The sequence below is a fragment of the Equus quagga genome, chromosome 7, assembly GCF_021613505.1.
Source record: "Equus quagga isolate Etosha38 chromosome 7, UCLA_HA_Equagga_1.0, whole genome shotgun sequence".
Taxonomy (NCBI): Eukaryota; Metazoa; Chordata; class Mammalia; order Perissodactyla; family Equidae; genus Equus; species Equus quagga.
This window is the reverse complement of record NC_060273.1, coordinates 131,242,931-131,263,423: the sequence shown is the minus strand read 5'-3', so window position 1 is coordinate 131,263,423 and position 20,493 is coordinate 131,242,931. Positions and strand designations below refer to the sequence as shown.

Genomic DNA, 20,493 nt, shown 5'->3' with positions numbered 1-20,493 from the left:
ATGCTGTCACACTGTAGCAATTAGCATGCTTTAAAGTGTCTCTCCTTTCATTAATTTCATCTGGCTTTTATGACAATCCTGAGTATCATCGGAGAAGGGAACATCACATCTTATAACCAGGATCCATCAAAGCTTAGTGTCTGACCTCACCACTGCAGAGTCATGCACAGATGACCAGATCTTGACATATTCTGAAGACTTTCTGATAAGAATCTGTGACTATGCTAGCAGCTGGAAACAAGCAAGAAGTCTGGTCTTGGTCTGAGTATCTGATGATCTAATGTTTCCCGAATTTTCCTTTCTTGAGCAAGCAGATAACTTGCAGGATCCCCCCCTGGCTGAGTCTTTAAAGGTGTAATTAAGGATGAAGTGTTCTGAGTCTGGTGTGATTCACTGAGTTCTTGATTGTGCAAAGTGCTACACTGGTTGCTATGGGAGAATACTTATACCTTGGGTATGACCTTGAAGAAAATCCCATCTAATTTAGGAGACATGAGACATATAGATTAAAAATGATATAAATGGGACTGCAATGAGATTTGTAAGCAGTTTCTCATCATTCCGGCTGGCGTCTGTTCAGACGCAACTTCTCAAAGCCAGCCCCCTGGCCCTGCGCCCCCTAAAACAACAGCCTGCTGCCCTCCATGTCACCTTCGAGCTCTTTATCCTGTTCTGCGCTTGATGACATTTATCACTATCTGAAATTAAATTTTTGCTTGTTTACTCGAGACATGGTATCCACGAGGACATGGAATTTGTCTTGTTCATTGCCGTATTCCTCACACCTAAAACAATGTTGGGCACATTTTAGGTGCTCATTCAATATTTGTTAAATGAATGAAGTGGATATCAACCAACTGAAATGGGCTACAATAACTTGGGTTGACGTAGTGTCTCCCACATTTGCCTGATAAGACTCACCTAGGCAGCTGTCAAAAAAATTCCCTGGAGATTCTGATTCAGTAAGCCTGGAGTGGGGCCCAGGAATCTGTGTTTTTAAGAAGCCTCCCAGGTGATTCTTTTACTGGGGCAGATGGGAAACTCAAGATTAATGCAGTGATAGACGGTGGGTGGGAAAGAAAAGTAAAGAGATGCAGGCAGGTTCCAGAGGCCAGGGGCTGCTCACTGGAAGCATCTGGGGGAGACTGAAAGAAATACTGATGGCACAGACACTACTCCAGGTCAGTGAAATTAGAATCTTGGGGGGCAGGGCTGGACTTGGGCCAGGTTTTAAAGGGCATCAGGTGATTCTTAGGCACAGCCAATGCTGAAAACCCTGTAAGATCTGCACAAATATTTTATAAGCACTCCAAGTATGTTGCCAGGCTGTGCTCCAGTGCTTCCAGCTTCTTCTGTCCCACAGCTGGAATCCTTGAACCCCACAGACTAGAAGGGGCTTGTGTAGGGACTTATATAATAATGCAATTTGGGGAGAACTATAGTAGCTTTTTGCTATTTTTTTAAAAAAGCATTATTTATAGCAACCACTGAATATGTAATCTCTTGTACATCATAGCCAGAGCATAAAACACCTACAAGAATATTCTGATGATAAGAAAGCCAAGGCCCCCTGGGCATAGCCTGGATGGGCAGGGGTGAGTCATGGACAGCCAAATGCTATCCTTACAATAAAATGGGGGAAAGCATAGCAGAATCCTGAGCTTCTCTCGCAGGCCTGAAGACAGGTGGCCAAGGAAAGAGAGAGAAGGAGAAGGTGTGGGAAGAGTCTACCGAAGTGTTTCTCAGCCTGGCTGCATATTATAATCACCTGGGGATTTTAAGCAGTTAATGATGCCCAGCCTCATTCTCAAAGATTCTGCTGGAATGGGTACAGGAGTGTAGCGCAGTGTGTGTGTGTGTGTGGGGGGGGGGGGGGCAGCAGAGTTGTTAATCAGAGGTTTAGAGAGAAAGAGGGGAGCCTGGGCGATTTAATCCCCCTAAGAAGAGCAGCTATCATTTATTGAGCAATCACTACGGGCCAGCCACTGGGATGCCTACTGTACACAGGTCATCTCATTTAATCCTCACAAAAATTTGGGAGGGAGGTACATTGGTGGCTCCATTAGCAGGCATGGAGTGAGGCCTCGGGAGGGTCACAAGGTTCCATTACTTGTGAGCGGTGGAGCCAGGACGGCAGCCCAAAGCCTGCACTCATACCACTGTCTCATACTCTTCAACTAAGGCAGGGCCTGAAAAGAATGTCATTGAGGAGAAGGTTCTTGCGGTGGAGGTCACGTCTAGCCATTAAGTTGCTTGTTGTGCTGTGCTAGAACATCTTCCCCTTTACACTGAGCCTGCATGAAGCCTGCTCCACGACAGCTGGGGTGGGCGGTGTTTTGGGGAAAGTACCAGGTGGGGTGAGATGAGCATGAGGCAGAGGGATGTGGGAAGTGGTGAGAGCACCAATGGCTAAGAGCGATGCCCAGGGAGCTAGCTGACCAGCAGGCTGATGGACAGCTTCATAGAAAAGCAGCTACAGTGGGAAAACACAAGTCCCTTCTTGGGACAATGTAGAGAAACGGGGGTGGGGGCACTTAAAGTGGGGGAGGTAGTGGACTGTGCCCTATCAGCTGAGAGCTCAAGTCATTCCGCTTGGCTTCTACAGGACAAGGAGGTCCACAATTCTGCAGAGCTTGGGGCTCCCTGGGCTCGCATTACTACCCAGGAAGTCATTTGTGGTGCAGAGCCCTGCTCTTCCAAATTTGACTGCTTACTCTTTTATTTATCCTGGATATCTCCTTTTGCTTTCTTTTGGCTAAGAACCAACATTTCCCGAAACCTCTTCATTTCCATCACCAGCATTTTTACACAGAGAAACATAGTTACTGTTTTGTTCAGTCTCATTGTTTGCTGACAGTTAGTGTGTAGACAATAAGGAACAGAGAACAAAAGCCTGCCCTAAGGTGACGCTGCTGGGTGGCTGGTGGGGCTCATCCACCAGCTGGGGAACCCGCCTCACCACTTCCTTGCCTCCACTTTGAAGGACATGACCCAACTTCGTATCTCAGCCAAGCAGCCACACGTCACGGAACTTTAAGGTGTCTTGTAAAGATCTACAGACAGAAATGCTAACTGCTCTTATCTTTAGAAGTCCCACTGTTTACATTACAGCTCCAAATGTTTCCATCTTCTGTTTCCACTTTAAAGTCCCTGGCAAGAAGCCTAAATGGAAGAATATGAATTTACAAACATGTCCAAGGAACTCAGAGGTTAACCGTGCAGCCTGTACTCGGGGCTTAAATTAAGACCGAGGCAGGTTGATTTGACATGGCCTCAAATTCTGTTCCTCTTATTTAGGTAGCAAGAGAATTAGGGACATGAGAATATTATGATCGAGTTTAAGCAGAAACTTACCATATTTCTTGGCTTTTAACATGTTTAAGAAAGACATGTCTCTGTTTTCCTTCTGTAAAATAGGCTTCAACAAAAATGATGAGAAGAAATTGTTGAGGGAGCCCAAAGAAACACATGTGGAGGGTATGTTCTGTTAGACCTCATGGTATTGAAAATCCAAAGGGACTTCAAAGCCAGGTCCTGTGGGCACACCCATCCATTTAGAAACAACAGGAGAGCTCCCTGTGAAAACTGAGTTTGAGCCATATCTCAGATGAGTAAACTTACTCATTCTTTATACCTGGAACTCTCTAGATTGAAAAGGAGAGAGCCCAAGAGCAGAGACCAATGTATTCATACCGAAACTCATCCAGTAAGACTCTGCGTTCTGTCTTTACCAACACCGGCTCCCTCAGACGGTGTAGGTGGAAGGCCTCAAAGGGTCACCCAGCACTCAGAATGATGTCGACACTGTTTTAATCATTTAACAGGTATTTTTAGGCAGATACATTTGGTTGAGAAAGAGGAAATATATGGTACCTAACAGCACGGGTTCTGAAGCCAGATTGCCAGGTTTGAATCCCAACTCCACCACCTGGTAGCTGTGTGATTTTGGGCCGAGTGACTTCATCCTGTACCTCAGTTTCCCCATCTGTAAAATGGGGATTATAACATTTCCTATCTCACAGGGTGTGGTGAGGGTTAAATCAGGCGACGTGTTGAGAGTGCTTATAACAAGACTGGTATAAAGTGCTCAATAAATATTAGCTCTTACTCCACCCTGCACCCTCACACTTGGTTTTTTTTACTGGCAGTCTGGAGACTGTACTGCTGGCTACTCTCCTGCACACCGTGTGCACTTACTTCCCAGCCCCTCCAGGTAACCCCACTTCCCAGGCTATGACTGACTTAGGAACGGACAGATGGTACAATTCGGGCGGTGAGACACAATTTCCTGGGGTGCTGGTGGTGTTCTGGGAAGGTTGCTTCTCAAAAGACGTGCACTGCAAGAAAATGTTTCTTTTCTCCTTCTAATGATGCTGTTTCTGCCTGTAACAGCAGAGCCATCTTGGCACTGTAAAGGGAGCTGGAAGAAAGATGGAAACAATGATGACACTGTCAAGTTGAAGAATTAACCAACCCTGAAGGGCCTACCTCTGGACTTGTTATACAAAACAGTGAATTTTTCTTATTGCTTAAGCTATTTTGAGTAGGATTTTCTGTTATTGTACTTGAAAACACCCCACTGATTGATATTTCTTGAGCATGTATGTTCAGGATATTTGATAGGAAATACAAAGTGTAAACCCCTAAACCTGATCTTGACAGCTTTTTAGCTACTTGGGGGAGACAAGCCATGAAAAGAAAACTAATACCAAGGAGTACAATTTTTTTTTTTTTTTAGATTTTATTTTACTTTTTCCTTTTTTTTCCCCAAAGCCTCTCGGTACATAGTTGTATATTCCTTGTTGTGGGTCCTTCTAGTTGTGGCATGTGGGACGATGCCTCAGCGTGGTTTGATGAGCAGTGTCATGTCCGCACCCAGGATTCGAACCAACGAAACACTGGGCCGCCTGCAGCAGAGCGCGCGAACTTAACCACTCGGCCACGGGGCCAGCCCCCCAAGCAGTAAATATTAAGTGCTTGGACCGGGATGGCCTGAGAAAGCAACACAGGTGGTCATATACGAGGAGAAGGCTCAAAGAACAAGGAAAACACAGATGGGCAGAGGGCAGAGGGCAGACTCTGGGTGGGGAACATTCCAGGTGCACACAAATACAGGGGGTAGTTGGGGATGGTATTAGTTTGCTAAAGCTGGCATAGCAAAATACCACAAACTGGGGAGCAGAAGCAACTGAACACTACTTCTCACAGTTCTGGAGGGTGGAAGTCCAAGATCAAGGAGGCAGCAGGCGTGATTTTGCTCTGAGGCCTCTCTCCTTGCTTTGCAGACGGCTGCCTTTCTGCTGTGTCCTTACGTGGTGTTTTTCCTGTGCACCTTGGTGTTCCTTTATGTGTCCAAATTTCTTCATTTAAAGGCACCAGATTAGGTTAGGACCCACCTTAATGGCCTCATTTTAACTTGATCACCTCTTTAAAGGCTGCATCTCCAAACAGTCACATTCGGAGGTCCTGAGGATTAGGACTCCAACTTAGGAATTTGGAGGGGCCACCATTCAGCCCATGACAGGGACAAGAAAGGAGTAGAAGAGTGAGTCAAAGGTTAGAGATGATTGGGAGATGCTGCTGGAAGGTTATGTTAGGACCAGAGAGTAGGGGCCTTGCCTGCTGGGCCTACATTTCACTCTTGCAGCAGCAGGGAATTAAAAGAGACCTTTAAGAAGAACTTGGCGCAGTGTTGCAGGTTTTTATAAAGGCAAGAAGAGAGGGGAGAGAAATGGGATAGGGTTACTGTTGCACGGAGTCTAGACAGGCACTGATAAAGGACCGAACTCAGGAAAGGAACTCAAAGGGACTGAGTGAGACCGAGGAGAAAAGGACAAGATGTATGCTTGCACATTGCCAGCAATCAGGCCACTAGGAGCTTGGGCCATAATTCTTTTTCTCTCTTTTTTATTGTGGTAACATTGGTTTATAATATTATATAAATTTCAGGTGTACGTCATTATATTTCGATTTCTATGTAGATTACATCATGTTCAGGACCCAAAGACTGGTTACGATCCAGCACCACACACATGCGCCTAATCACCCCTTTCGCTCTCCCCCCGCCCCCCTGCCCCTCTGGTAACCACCAATCCAATCTCCATCTCTATGTGTGTGTTTGTCATTGTTTTTATCTTCTACGTAGGAGTGAGATCACATGGTATTTGACTTTCTCCCTCTCACTTATTTCACTTGGCCTAATACCCTCAAGCTCCAGCCATGTTGTCAAGTGTTACAGGGAAGCATTGTTCTGTCATAACAGGACTGGGAGGCTGGGCCACTGGGGCTCCAGCTTCCTAACACTTAGGACTACCCGTCTGAAAGGGAAGAGGCTTCCTTGCTGGGTATGCAGTATTATCATCAGAGAGGTGTTCAACAAGCTAGTTTTACAGAAAGGATGCAAATATCAGGTGGAAGATCGGATTATTAGATATTCTTGGAGGTCCCTTCTAGGGCTTAGGGTCAGAGGCTTGAGGGTTTTTCATTTAGTACCTAGAACAGGCAAAACATCTAGCAAACGCCCCAAATCGCCCAGTCTTCTCACGGGGTGCTCTGGGGGTAAGGCAGCTCTCTGGACCCTAACCTTGGTTGGAGTGGACCCTTTCTTGTTTAGTTTGGGCAATACTCGGCATGCCTCAAGGGCATTGGGGGTTACGTCAGTCATCAGTTGGTATACAAAATTTTAAATGGGCTTGGAAAATTAAGAATTTGATCACTAAAATGAAAACTTAGAATTCCAAGATTTCTTGTACTATAAACCTAGAATGTATGACTTCTATAAATTGTAATCACCAAACAAAATACCTGCTTTCTACATTATTCTTTTAAAAATCTTTTTTAAATTACAAAAGAACTGTGTGTCTATTTTTTTTAAGTTGAATGTAAACTGCAAAAGTACCTTCCACCCTCCCCAGTACGACGCCCTCAGGAAGAGGCAGTGCAAACAGTTCCATTGGTGGCATCCAGACCTTTCACTCCACATGCCCCACCGCACCCCCACCTCTACATACAGGTGCACACCTCATAGCTTATACAGTACACACGGTTTCTTTATATGGCTATATATATTATACATACTCTCAAAGGTATACGATTTTTATTTACTTAACACAACCACGATTTGTATTAAACATTGTCTAATAATTTGCATTTTTTCCCTTACTTATATAATTTCTCATGTTAGTATGTGTATTTCCTAATGGTCCATGTTTTAAATGTCTCCTTCAATAATAAAAGCCAAACAGACCACCTCACGTAGATTACTCAAGATTTAGAAAACTAGGGCAGTCCACAAAAACAATAATGGAATAATAAAATTCTTGTCAGTTCTCAAACATTACAACATGTAGGGTCATTCTATCCTGAACGTTTTCAACCAAGTCTCCAAGGAAGAAAGAGAAAATGATGTAATATGTCTTTATACTTTCATTACTAGGCAAATCTTTCCAGGAGCTTTCTTTTCAGATACTTAAAGCTTTTATCTGAACAGAAAGAATGCACACACAGCACCAACTGCAAAAGTTCCCAAAGGGTACCTGTAGCTCAGAGTCTTCCTTTCCTCTCAGTACCCCCGCCCCATAATTCTTCTCCCCAGAGGCATCTGTTAACAAGTTTCTTGTATAATCTAAAGATATTTAAGATTCTATAAACTTAAAGTAAGAAAATATCAAAAAAGTAATGCCACACCTCTCTTCTCCCCAAAATTCTAGTACTTGCTAGAGCAATTTTTATTCCAATTTTGACTTCTCTACTCAAATGAGAGAGAAGAGATAGAATTAGGCTACAGAGTCAAAAAGCTTTATTTGGAAGCCTAGGGTGATGACAAATAAGTAAATAGAATGGATATCAAAGGATTCAGACAGACCTTGAGAAAACCTATAAAGCTCCTGAATATAGCTTTTTTTTTTTTTTGAGGAAGATTAGCCCTGAGCTAACTACTACCAATCCACCTCCTTTTTTCTGAGGAATACTGGCCCTGAGCTAACATCCATGCCCATCTTCCTCTATTTTATTTGGGGGACGCCTACCACAGCATGGCATGCCAAGCGGTGCCATGTCTGCACCCGGGACCTGAACGAGTGAACCCCGGACCGCCGAGAAGCGGAATGTGCGCACTTAACCACTGCACCACCGGGCCAGCCCCTAGCTCTTTCTTTAAAAAAAATAAAATCTTCATGACAATGTAGCAAAAGTCAAAGGTGAAGTATATTTAAAAGAATCAGCCCCCAAATCAACAAGATTCATTTTTTGTTCTAAGACAGCACAGTTACGATTCTATCTATGCTAAATTTTATGAAACTTAAAATAAACCTGTTTCATAATTCTAACTTTGATTTCAAGATAAATTCCAAAGTGAATGGGGGAAGGCACTGGACTTGGAGTCCCTGTCTGAGGCAGGCCCCCTTTACCGGGGCCTCTTCGCAAGCAGCGGTGTCAGCTCCCTCGAGGAGCCATTGTCACTGACACAAAGGCAGAGCTTTGACTCAAGATCAGCTTTAAGTTTAGGCTAGTAAAAGAAGGCCAGCGAGCCAATGTGGTTCACTTCAAAAAGGCCTTTATTTCAATGGCAAAAAAGTATTAATCCTACCATAATAGTTGAAGAGTTCTATTTTTTCTTACAACAGTAAACACACATCTTAAGTGGCAACTCATAAAGTGTGTTAAAATAGGTCCACCAGCCCACACAAGATAAAATATGAATGTTGGTTAACAATATGAACAAATACCTAATAAATTACTAAGAAGATAAGGCTTTAGAACGTTAGCTCCTCACATTCCACGTAGAACTTCCAGTGTTGATCCATTATATGGCACGGGAGAAATTCTTGGTCGCTGATTAACAGTATTTCATTTATTTGTAGATAATGTGGGATGCTCTGCACTGACTCTCTGGAAGCTCCTGTTTAAGGAAGTGTCAATAAATTAAAAACTGCCTTTTAAAAAATAAGATTTAAATTTACTTATCACAACCTCTAGACCCTACTCAAGTCCACGAGCATACACAAGAAGGTTTTCTGACCAGCTCACTCTTCATTCAGTCCATTTTCTGTACCGAGATAAAGCTGTAAACCAGCACTGGCTCACCTTGTGAGAAAGAAGCCTGTGTGGAGTCTAAAACACCAACGCAAGAAAAGGATGCTGAAGCTTCTGAAGGCAGTTGTGCAAGGCCCTCAATTTCCCATAAATTGAGAATAAAACACTTATCAGGATTAAATGAGATACTGCATCTGAAATGCCTGGCCACTGCCTAACGTATAGCAAATATTCAATAAATATTAGCTGCTATTATTATTAATATTATCATTACTTATTACTGAAGAGTATTAGGCTGGAAGATGGATGATCAATTTTCAAGGTCACACAAACTTGGTATATGATCTCATGCAAGTTATATGGCTTCTGCAGACTTCATCTCCTCTGAGAGGTGAGAGCATGGATGATCAGCAGTATCGCTTTTAGCTCTGCCAGTCTAAGAGTCAATGATCCTAAACCTGGTTTCTTCAACTTCCCTCACAGGCTCAGACTCCCTTCTCAGAGATTGGCTATGTGAGCTATACATCATTCAGCAAACTGAATCTTATTCCACAGATTGCACCAATATGCTATGTGTGTGTGACCGTGGCCAGGCAGTTTCAGTTGGACATACCACACAGTCCAAGAGCTTTGTTCAACATTCTAAGCAATACAAAGATTTACATAATTACACGTCTGTGTGGGAATCTGGTGCTCTTGATGCTCAGTATCCATTTATCCTTCCAGTGGTGACTCCGCCCTAATTTGCCTCTGGAGACCATCCTTTTCCCGCACACTTGGCCCATGTGCTCTGGTGAATTGTTCTCAACCTCCTGATTTATTTAGATCTAAGCCAATCAGTGAACAGGCACTGATTTAGGTTGAGAATATGATCCATTCAGAGTGAAGTGAGAAGTAACGAGATCTTTGTTGGGTCTTCTAGAAACAGTCATGTCAACATTCTTCCCCCCTGGACTTGGATCTGGAAGCACGTAGCTCTAGGGTGGTGAGAGAAGAGGCTGTTACGATGGAGCTGAGAGATGGAAAGCAAGAGAAAGTGGATGCTAGTCACAGTGTTTAAACCCTGGCTTAAGCCTAGGACCTATTCCTGGTCTTCCTTGTACATGAGCCAACACAGAGAGAAGATCACCAACGAAACTACATAATGGTAGGCAGAGGAAGCAACTTGCCCATCTTCCCAACTGACATGCTGGAAAGAGACTGGCCCAAACTTGGGAAGCTTGAGATAGCAAAAATGTTTAGAAAACTGCACTTCCAGATGGACATTTGTTAACCTAGTAACTCCTAGAGGTGTTTTCAATAAAGCAATACTAAGGTTAAACCTTTTTTTCCTTTTATCTTGTCATTCCCATCATTCACCTTTGTCAAATGAGAAAACACCACATACGTGAAAGCTTTCCATAAAACTGTAAAGTGTTATTCAAGACTACTTTTCACTCTAAACTAGCTTTGCTTAGAGATGAACCTGGGTTCTCTCTCTTCCTTAGGGGCTGTTATGAATTAAGAGAAAGGGACCATTTTAGGTGCACCTCCTCTTTTTTAGCGAGGCTGACTTTATTACTAAAGTCAGTAGGGTGCTATGGTTTTGGTTTATATCTTGCTCAATAGGTTAGCCATGACAGATCCACAAGACCTATTTGGTTGATATTCTAGCCTAGTGGCCATTCATATGACTTCTCTTTCAAAGAGATAGAGGGCATGGCAGCCAAAACCCCACCTCCATCTCCACTCAAGTTCACTGTCAGCATAAGACACTTCCAATTTCCTACAATCATAGGACTTACTTTAGGAAAACTACAAGTGGCTCCTCAGTAGCAGAAGGTGCCACTTCCTGGGTGAACCCATGTAAATGAAGCTCTGGGAACATGCATATCACATCACAAAACATAGCATTAAGACCATCTCCTAGTTTCTTACAGAACAGCTTCCTTTCCACAGTGAACAGACTGGAAGGGAAAAAAAAGGCCATTCCTTACAAAACACCTGTTCTCAACCCCTTTACCTCTCATCTTCTGCTGCCTTCTCCTCCTCCTCTACCACCTCTACTACACTGGGAATCAGCCAGTGCTGCCCCATACTATCTACTTGACTAAGATCCTACACCTTTGCTGACCACAACTTGTAGCTTCCAAATTTTTTTGTTGTTATCCACAAGAAAATTCCCAGTATATATGGGGGGGAGGGGCAATAAAACAAAAAGCACACAGAAAGCTGAGCTAAACAGGGTATTCTCCATTTAAGGAAATATAAGAATACAGCAAATTGATTTCAAATTTATGATCCTAGCTTGAATTACGTGTTAACTACACAATGCTAGGTTATTTCATTATATAAAAGTACAAGCTTCAAAGTTATTTGAATCATTCCAGGCAAATAACATTCAGCAAAGTTAGAGCCAAAGAACTTCACTAACTTTTCTTCCTTTTTTGAAGCTGAGCAAACCTTTGCTCCACATCTATATATATCTATACAGGAAAGCATGAATGCCAGTATGTAATATTTTAAGAATTATTTGCTTTTTCCTTCCCTAAAATATGAACCATATATGCAGTATGCTATACCTACTTTAAATAAGTGAAAATATATTGTGGGTTCCATTATCAGTCCTCAGAGAAACAAAGAACCTGTTACTACTGTAGCTGAGGACAGTTCTGGAATTGAGATTTTGTTCTGCGGGCCCTAGTCTGGGCTCACTCCACAGCATATTCTAGGACGTTGTCTTCTGGCTTCAGGGCTTCTATACCTGAGTTTTAGTGTTTTGTCTTTGTACATGCTCTAAATAGCCTGTGGGTATGGTCTTTCCCCACCCTCTCCCTGCCCCACCTTTCCCACTTGCCCAGGTAACCAACAACAATCCAGGATATACCATATCCTTCTGTGATTTGTTTCTGTGCTCTAATAATAACATCACACATTTGCCCAGCACTTTTCAATGCTTTAATCCTTGTACAACTATGTGAGATGAGAAAGAGAAAGAATCCAAGTAGTTAGGAAACTGAGATTTAGATTTTTTAAATTTAATAATTCATTTATAGTACTCAATGGATTCACTGTTACTTAATAGGTTGCACAACATACAGGCACTTAACTATAAAAGCAAAGTGAACAAGAGTTTCCCCACTAATCTGGTCTATACTCTTACTTCAACCCTTACTACTCCCCCCAGCTTGGGCCAGCAGAGAGACGGGGACAGAGAAAGGATTGCGAGAAGGACACCCTTAAAAGATCTGCCCCCAAACGGAACGCTCCCAAACACTGAAGTCTTGCTTCCACTCTACCCTGACAGTCACGCTGGGGGTAGGGAGCTGAGAGAGGGAACAAAGCAGCAAGATTCAGATATCGTATGCAAAGTGTTTAAACGAAATATCCTTTATAGGAGATGCTTTTACTTTGGATCCATTAGTAATCATTGCTGTTCCATGGAAAGATCTTAGGAAAACTAAGCTGTTATGATCTGCAGCAATAAAAACTGACAGGCAAAGTGCTGTAATACCAGGAACACACACAGTCAGTCTGACAATATCTACTATTCTTTTTCCAGTCCTCACTGTGGGGAGGTTTAAGTGGATTGGTGCTCAGAAGTCTAGTTCTGCTTAAGGGGCTAGACACCTCCTAACTCTGGAGCCCACAAGAAACAAGTATGAAAAAAAGAAGTTCCATCACTGAAATATTTTTTGTGAATGAGGAAGGGAGAAATTAGAAGCCTGAGAAATAGTAACTTAATCCCCTGTTTGGTCAAATAATTGTCATCTTTGCAATGATAACCAAGGACATCTACTTGTAGATTCTTTGTGACAAAGAACTTTTCCATCAGGAGCTGTGAAGACCACCAATCTCCCCACTGTGGGGGAGAAGCCCTCTCCCTTTACTTTTCACTCTTACTTGAGGTAGATTCACTAGGCAAAGTCAGTGGCCTGTGGGATCTGTAAACAAAGTTTCTAACCTGTAGCACACTTAGCAACCCAGGACAAATCAGAAAACAGCCGTCCATGTGAACGTTTGGTTCTTCTTGCTGTTCCGCATCCCGGAGAGAAGTGCACAGCTAAGGAGCCACTCTGCTCATGCATGACTGGTAGGAGGAATTAATCTTCCTCAAGTAATGTCACCAGATTTTAAATATTCTGCACAAGTCTACTTAAACTGAATTGCTAGATTCATTACAAGGCAAAAGAATGGGCTCACACAACTATTCATGTTATCTGGTTGCCCTGATTAGCACTTCAAAAAAACAAGCTAATTGGTTAAGTTAAAAATAATTTTAACTTTCACTCTTCTTTTTCCTCTAATGCCACTCTCTCTTTTTCTTATCTTGGTGAGGAAGACTGGCCCTGAGCTAACATCTGTGCCAATCTTCCTCTATTTTGTATGTGGGACACCACCTCAGCATGACTTGATGAGCAGTGTGTAGGTCCGTGCCCAGGATGTGAACCCGCGAACACTGGGCTGCCGAAATGGAGTGTGTGAACTTAACCACTATACCACCAGGCCAGCCCCACCTCTAATGTTTCTTTAAAAAATTTCCCTTAATAGATCAAATGCAAAAATAACCAGATTCATTATTTTAACTGATAGTTCACTTCTGAAACATAACTAACCTATGAACTCTTTTCATTTAACCAATTTTACCTCTCTGGCTCCCAGTTTCATCATCTGTAAAACAGGCCCAAGACTAGTTGACATATAAGGTTCACTTCTAACTCTAAAATTCTTGAGCTCAGACTTTCAGAACTTATTCTTACAAAGTAAGCAGTCTACATTTCATTAGGATTATGGAAGGAAACTTTGCTTAGTTACAAATGGAAATGAACAAACATACTTACGCATACATTCTCATAATGAATCAGACATATCATTCCAATCAAGGACAAAGTGATTAAGAGTTATTTTAACAGACTGTAAAAACACATCTGCTCTTGTTATGCTGGGGAAAACTATTATGGCTATTTAAATACAAAGCTCAATGCCTTTTTAAAATAAACAGATCCTAAAAGATAAATATGATGATGGAGTATTATATGATTTGATATTTAAAGCTAAATTAATAATTTGATATAGATTTACAGTGGTAAGATCAAAATCTATCTGTGAAAACTATACTGGAATCGAGAAACAGACTTGAACATTGCATTTCGAAGTTTAAAACTATTTAAGTCCCCATTCCGTGGGGAAAACTGAAATTTAACAGGTGTTCTTAAGCTGAACTGGGTTTGAGGTACTTGATTTTATTTGTAAAATGTTTAGGTTTTTGTCCTTTGTTGTACAGACATGAACACGGGACTTCTACCAGAAAGCAGCTCTGACGTGGCCTAAGGTATGTAACATAATCTGGCAGAGGGCGCAGACATGGCAGGTGCTCAACAGGTGATTATTTTTCTTCTCTTTCATCCCCTATCAATAGATGTAACCTCCACTTTATGGATTAGGTCAAAAGAGTGTTCATCATGATTCAAGGATGAAAAAAAATTATGATTCAAGTAATGAAGAAGAATGAAGCGTTGTAAACAGGGGCTGAAATAAACGCCTCCTGCTCTGTTATCAGGCCCCATCTTCCTGGGTGTTTAAGGCTGAAGAAGGTCTTAACCACATGAAACAGAAGCACTGTGAATGTTTGTGCTCTGTTACACACACTTGTACAGAGAAATGAAACACAGTAACAGCACTGAAATGAAGAAAACTCTTTCTTTAAAGTCACTTATTTACAACAGATTATCAGTGGCTCAAGGACCGTTTTTATTTAAAACAAAAATAGAGTATTTTTTCCTGGAAAACCATGTTCTATTTTCAAATGAATAGTGATGTTAGGTCCCCATGAAAGAAAATTATGTAATTAGTGCACATTAAATGATGGCTTGGGACAAGAAAGACTGTAGGAGATACTTTTTTTTTTTTCTTAGATGAATACGTTCAGCCTAATGTGCTTTGAGTGTCTTGGTACTATGGCGAAGGGGGCATAAATATATAAAATTGGTTTTCCAGGGAAATAATGAAATGTAATCAATCTTAAAGTTTTTTTAAAGAACTTTGTGAAAAATACATTATATGTCTGTATGCAGTGATCAGAAATTACATAGAAGTTTGGGAACGTTCATTTTCCTCTCTTCCAATTTATACTGAAATATCAGTGAAGGTTTCCTCAATAACACAGAAGAGGAACTGCAGCCAAGGAGGCAGAGAGGAGGGAGGCGGGGAGCAGCTGGGCAAGTTCAAGGGGAAACACACCCGAGTCTCATCCGACTTTACAGCTTCAGAGACAGAGGCTTCAGGGGTTTCACCAACAGAATTTCATTTTTAACGGCTGGTGTTTGTATGTTTAAAATCGTTAATTAGAAACAACATACACGCTCAAATGTGTTAATACACCACATTTTAAGACTCTTGAGTCCATCAATACATTGACTTGCATTTATCAGTTTAACTAGTTTTTGTGTTGAACTCAGAATAAAGCTGTCATTTCTGGTTCATTGAAGAAAGTGTTAAAATGGCAAGATTAAAAACTTTTATCACTTATCTTTGTGACTCAGGATTTTTGTAATACCATGGACCCAAAATGATATGTAGAAATAAATTGAATATTGAGGTTCCTGCTATTTGTCCCATGAAATGTTAACAGATATCATACAATTAAAGAAGTTTAGGAAATGGTTAACAAAGTTAAACAGATTTCTTTATGATTTCTCTAAAAAGGGAGAGGAGGGGTGGAGGAGGGATAGTTCTCTTTTAAATTTCTGGCTGAGAAAAGGCGAAGGGCCACCTCTTTTATGTCTCACAATAAAAAGCAGAAAATCAGGGGCTGGCCCCGTGGCCGAGTGGTTAAGTTCGCGCACTCCGCTGCAGGCGGCCCAGTGTTTCGTTGGTTCGAATCCCAGGCGCGGACATGGCACTGCTCATCAAACCACGCTGAGGCGGCGTCCCACATGTCACAACTAGAAGGACCCACAACGAAGAATACACAACTATGTACCGGGGGGCTTTGGGGAGAAAAAGGAAAAAATAAAATCTTTAAAAAAAAAAAAAAAAAAAGCAGAAAATCAGATAAAGCAGATAATATTAACTAACCCAAATCTCATTTGCCATTTGTTGAATTCTTCACCACAAACTCCATTACAGCCTGTGAGGTCTAATCATGTCCACCTATTAAGACAGTCAGGGGCCGGCCCCGTGGCCGAGTAGTTAAGTTTGCACACTCCGCTTCAGCAGCCCACGGTTTCCCAGTTCGGATCCTGGGCGCAGACCTACACACTGTCATCAAGCCATGCTGTGGTGGCGTCCCACATAGAACTAGAAGGACCTACAACTAGGATGTACGACTATGTCTTGGGCTTTGGGGAGAAAAAAAGAGGAAGACTGACAACAGATGTTAGCTCAGGGCCAATCTTCCTCAAAAAAAAGACAATCACAAGTAAATTTAGTTTTAAAATAGCAGTCCTTTGGATTATATTCATGCTTCCATTCACTCATTCATTTATTTGATGAACATTATTCAGTGAACATTTACTGGGAAGCTACTGTGTGCCAGCCACTGGGGAAAATAAAAGGAAGGAACAGCCCATAATAGCCTCTCTAAACTCAGAGATTTTCTCAGTCTATCAGGGGATTAGGTAGCGAGCAATTACTTGTAATATAGAGTGATACACATAAGATTTGACCATCTATTTGCACAATAGTATGTTAGAATCTATTCACTTCTTACAAAAGTAAATGGAACTGAAAAGTTTCTCTTTTTTTTTTTAACCTTGTCCAAATTTCATTTTTTCCAACACCTGCCTGATTGGTTCCCATAGGGGTCATCTAACTATGGCATGTCTGCAAGTGGAAGGGAGTGCTACTAACAGCTCTGCTGGGTCAGGGACTGCCCTGGGCACACCAGACGCACCGCCATGCTAGTTACGAAAGACGTAAACAGCTCTTCCTACTTCCCCTGACTCCCAAAAAACACTATTCTGAAGAGCACGATCATCAAAAAGCGTTGGAGGACGGATTACGTTGGTGATCTGAAGCAGGCTGATGATCTCCACAGGGACTTGTTTTCCTGTTCCTGTCTCTGCAGTGTCGAGTCATGCCTTCCATGACCGCATTTTGATATGCAGCAGAGGGAAAAAGTTTCTCTCCTGAGCACTTTCCTCGTAACAGAGTTAGAGAGTTTACATTTTTCTAACTTGCCAGGTCTTAGGATTTCTGACAGATACCACAAAGCCAGGTACAAAAGAATCCTAAATTAAGGAGGTTCAAACAGAACTCCAAGAGCAGCCTGTAAGACGCCTGCAGGGCCCTGCCTGTGGATTCCGAGGCAAGATCAAGGTAACAAGCAGCTGGCTGGCAGACTGGCAACCTCCACAGTTCTCAAATTAGCACTCACATTTTCTGAAATATCTAAAGGAAAGAAAACTCAGGATTTCTGGAAAGAAATTAGTAACAAGAAACTTTATATTGAAGGCAACAGAAGTAGTTCAGAACCCATTTTTATGTCGCGCTCACCTAGCAGAGAACTGCGAGCCCTCTGAGGAGGGAGGTGCATGGCTGGGTTGGACATGCCTACCGAGAACTAGGGGAGAGCAGCGGGCCACCTGTGTGATGTAAGAAAGAACTTGTATTTCTGCTTTGACTCTTGAGGTTAGAAACAAGGAGGAAAAAGGATTTGCGTGGCTTTCTTCCAAGTGTGTGTGGGGGGGAGGCACACACACGCGCGAGAGTGGTGCTCTTCGGAATCAAAGTGAGGGGCAGAAGAGTTTTCAAATTATTATCTGCTTGAGAAATGAGATACTCTGTCATTCAAAATCTCTAGTCGGCCTAGCTGCATAAGGATCACTTTTACAAATTCAGGTTCCTGGGCCCTACTCCAAGAGTGAATTAGGTAGACCTGCAGTGACGGCCAGGAACTAAAGACCAGGAGTTACTACGAGAACTCTTTCCAATTTCTTGATCCCTTTAACTTCCCCTCAATTGTTGTTTTACCTGATCTGTTTCCCCAAAATGATGAAAAGCACTTTTGAGGCTGTCTTCAGAAAACTGGGGAAAATGCACCCTATTCTGAAACCAGTTTTTGAGACAAAAGAAGGACCCTGAGAGGTCAGGGTGGATTCAGTATAAAGTCAGAATAGGAAAGTACTTTGAATTATTGGGGTTTGTTGTAAGGACAGGAATAACCCTGGGGAGCCCCTGGTTAGAGCTGGGAGATAGTAATCTCTGGTTCTTGCCTCTTATCACAGAATCATCATTTTCTGTTTTGTACCTCCTCCCTGCCTACACTGTCCCCAATTACTCTGAGACAGGGACACCGGGGTAAAAAAACAGGGGCTGCAGCGGCAGAGAAGGGTAACGTGACATCAGTTATGTCTGTCTTTCAGAAATGTGTGCGGCCTCTTCCCAGACCATTTCAAAATCTGCTGCCTACTGGTGAAGACTACATTCTCTTCAGTTTTCTCAGACTAAGACTTATTCCATCAGATAAAGCATACTCGTTTACACTAAAACAAAGATGAATTTTGGTATCTGTTTTTAGAAAAGATGGAAAATGAACCCAATCATGGCAAATCAATGGTATTTTTTCCTTATGACACTTAAAAAGAAAATCTACCCAAATCTAAGTACAGCATATATTCAGAGAGAATTGTGAGGGAAGGTGTCGTTTCTTAAATTCTCCTAGAATCAACTATGGTTAAAAATGGAGTACTGTAAACAAACAGAAAACAAGTGTGGGTGGGAATGTGGAGAAAGTGGAATCCTTGAACATTACTGGTGGGAATGCGACATGGTTCACCTGCTGTGGAAAACAGTTTGGCTGTTCCTCAAAAAGCTAAACATAGAATTGCTATAGGATATAGCAATTCCACTCCTAGGTATATACCCAAGAGAACTGAAGATAGGTACCCAAACAAATACATGTATACACATGTCCAGAGCAGCACTTATTCCCAATAGCCAAAAAGTGGAAACAACCCAAATGTCCACCAAAGGATGAATGAATAAACAAATTGTGATATATATATACAATGGAATATTATTTAGCCATAAAAAGGAATGGAGTACTGATAGATGTTATAGTGTGGATGATCCTTGAAAGCATTATGCTAAGTGAAAAATGCCAGAAACAAAGGGCCATATATTGTATGATTCCATTTACATGATATATTCAAAACAGGCAAATCCATATGGACAGAAGGCAGACTGGTAGTTCCCAGGGACTGGGGGTAGTGGGGAATGGGGAGGAACTACTGAATGGGTAAGAGGTTTCTTTTTGGGGTGATGCAAGTGTTTTGAAACCACATAGGGTGGTGGTTGTAGAACACTGAATGTACTAAATGCCACTGAATTATTCACTTTAAAATGGTTACCTGAATGTTATGTGAATTTCACCTGAATGAAAGAAAAAAAAGACAAAAAGAAAAGGATCGCTTTCTCAGTACGTTTGGGTGTGTTTTTCCCACAACTGAGAAATGGGTGTTGGTCTGCACGTACCTGGAAGACAAGGCTGATGTTGCTGAGATACCAGATTGGGTTGTGGAGGTATGGGTATTTCCTCAGAAATATACGTTAAAAGCTCCTTCCCCAGATATGTTACCTGCACATGATTAAGCACAGAATTTAAAATCATACATTTTATAAGAAGCAAATGCACCTGTCTCTTACAAGTTGTAACTTTGGTAAAGTATTGATTGTTGTATATTACAGATTGGCAAACAGCCCAGAGCCAAGTGTGGGCTGCACCTTTTTTTGTAAATAAAGTTTTATTAGAACACAGTGATACCCATTCCTTTAGTTAACATCTATGGCTGCTTTTGTGCTACAGGAAGATTGAGTAGTTGCAACAGAGACCATTTGCTTATAAAGCCTGAAGTATTTATTTTCTGGCCCTTTACAGAAAAAATTTGTTGACCCGTGTTGTATATCATTAACTCTCTCATCCATTTACTTATTCAACAACCATTAATCCAGCACTTGCTACCTTATAACTTAAAGAAAATTAATGTTGCATTAATAAAATTAAGACACAAAAGTAATGGTTCTTTCCAAAAAAATCAGATACTTAACTGATTAGATTAATAATATCTCAGGTCTATGCTTCCAAGTTTTCTGGGCTTTTTGATTTATTTGTGAACTTAGCTATTGTTTATTAGCCCAAAAGGACACAGCTTAGAAATAGCTACACATGACAGGGCCGGGCTATGGCAGACTGGCAAACACCTGTAAGAAATGTTCTGGGCCTGGACTCCACTCATATGAGGAATTTAAAATTATGGACTAAGAACAGTTTAGCGGATACCAGGGGAAAGGTGGGGTGGGGGGTGGGCACAAAGGGTGAAGTGGTGCACCTACAACATGACTGACAAACATTAATGCACAATTGAAATTTCACAAGATTGTAACCTATCAATAACTCAATAAAAAAAAAAGATAGTAAAAAAAAAAAAAAAAAAAGCCTGACAATATAAAGAAAAGAAAAAAGAAACAAATGTTCTGGGC

At 41.7% G+C, this 20,493-nt stretch overlaps 1 protein-coding gene across 1 annotated transcript in view; it reads right to left on the bottom strand.

Annotated features, from left to right (window-relative positions):
- Window positions 1-4,328: 4,328 nt before the first annotated feature.
- ANKRD31 (ankyrin repeat domain 31) overlaps window positions 4,329-20,493 on the bottom strand; it is a 129,985-nt gene continuing 113,820 nt past the window's right edge. Inside the window, exons 24-26 of the mRNA XM_046668181.1 lie at window positions 19,489-19,591; window positions 8,774-8,899; window positions 4,329-4,420 (exon numbers count right to left, since the gene is read on the bottom strand). Coding sequence (XP_046524137.1) covers window positions 4,365-4,420; window positions 8,774-8,899; window positions 19,489-19,591 — 285 coding nt within the window. The 3' untranslated portion in view covers window positions 4,329-4,364. The remainder of the gene's footprint in view (window positions 4,421-8,773; window positions 8,900-19,488; window positions 19,592-20,493) is intronic.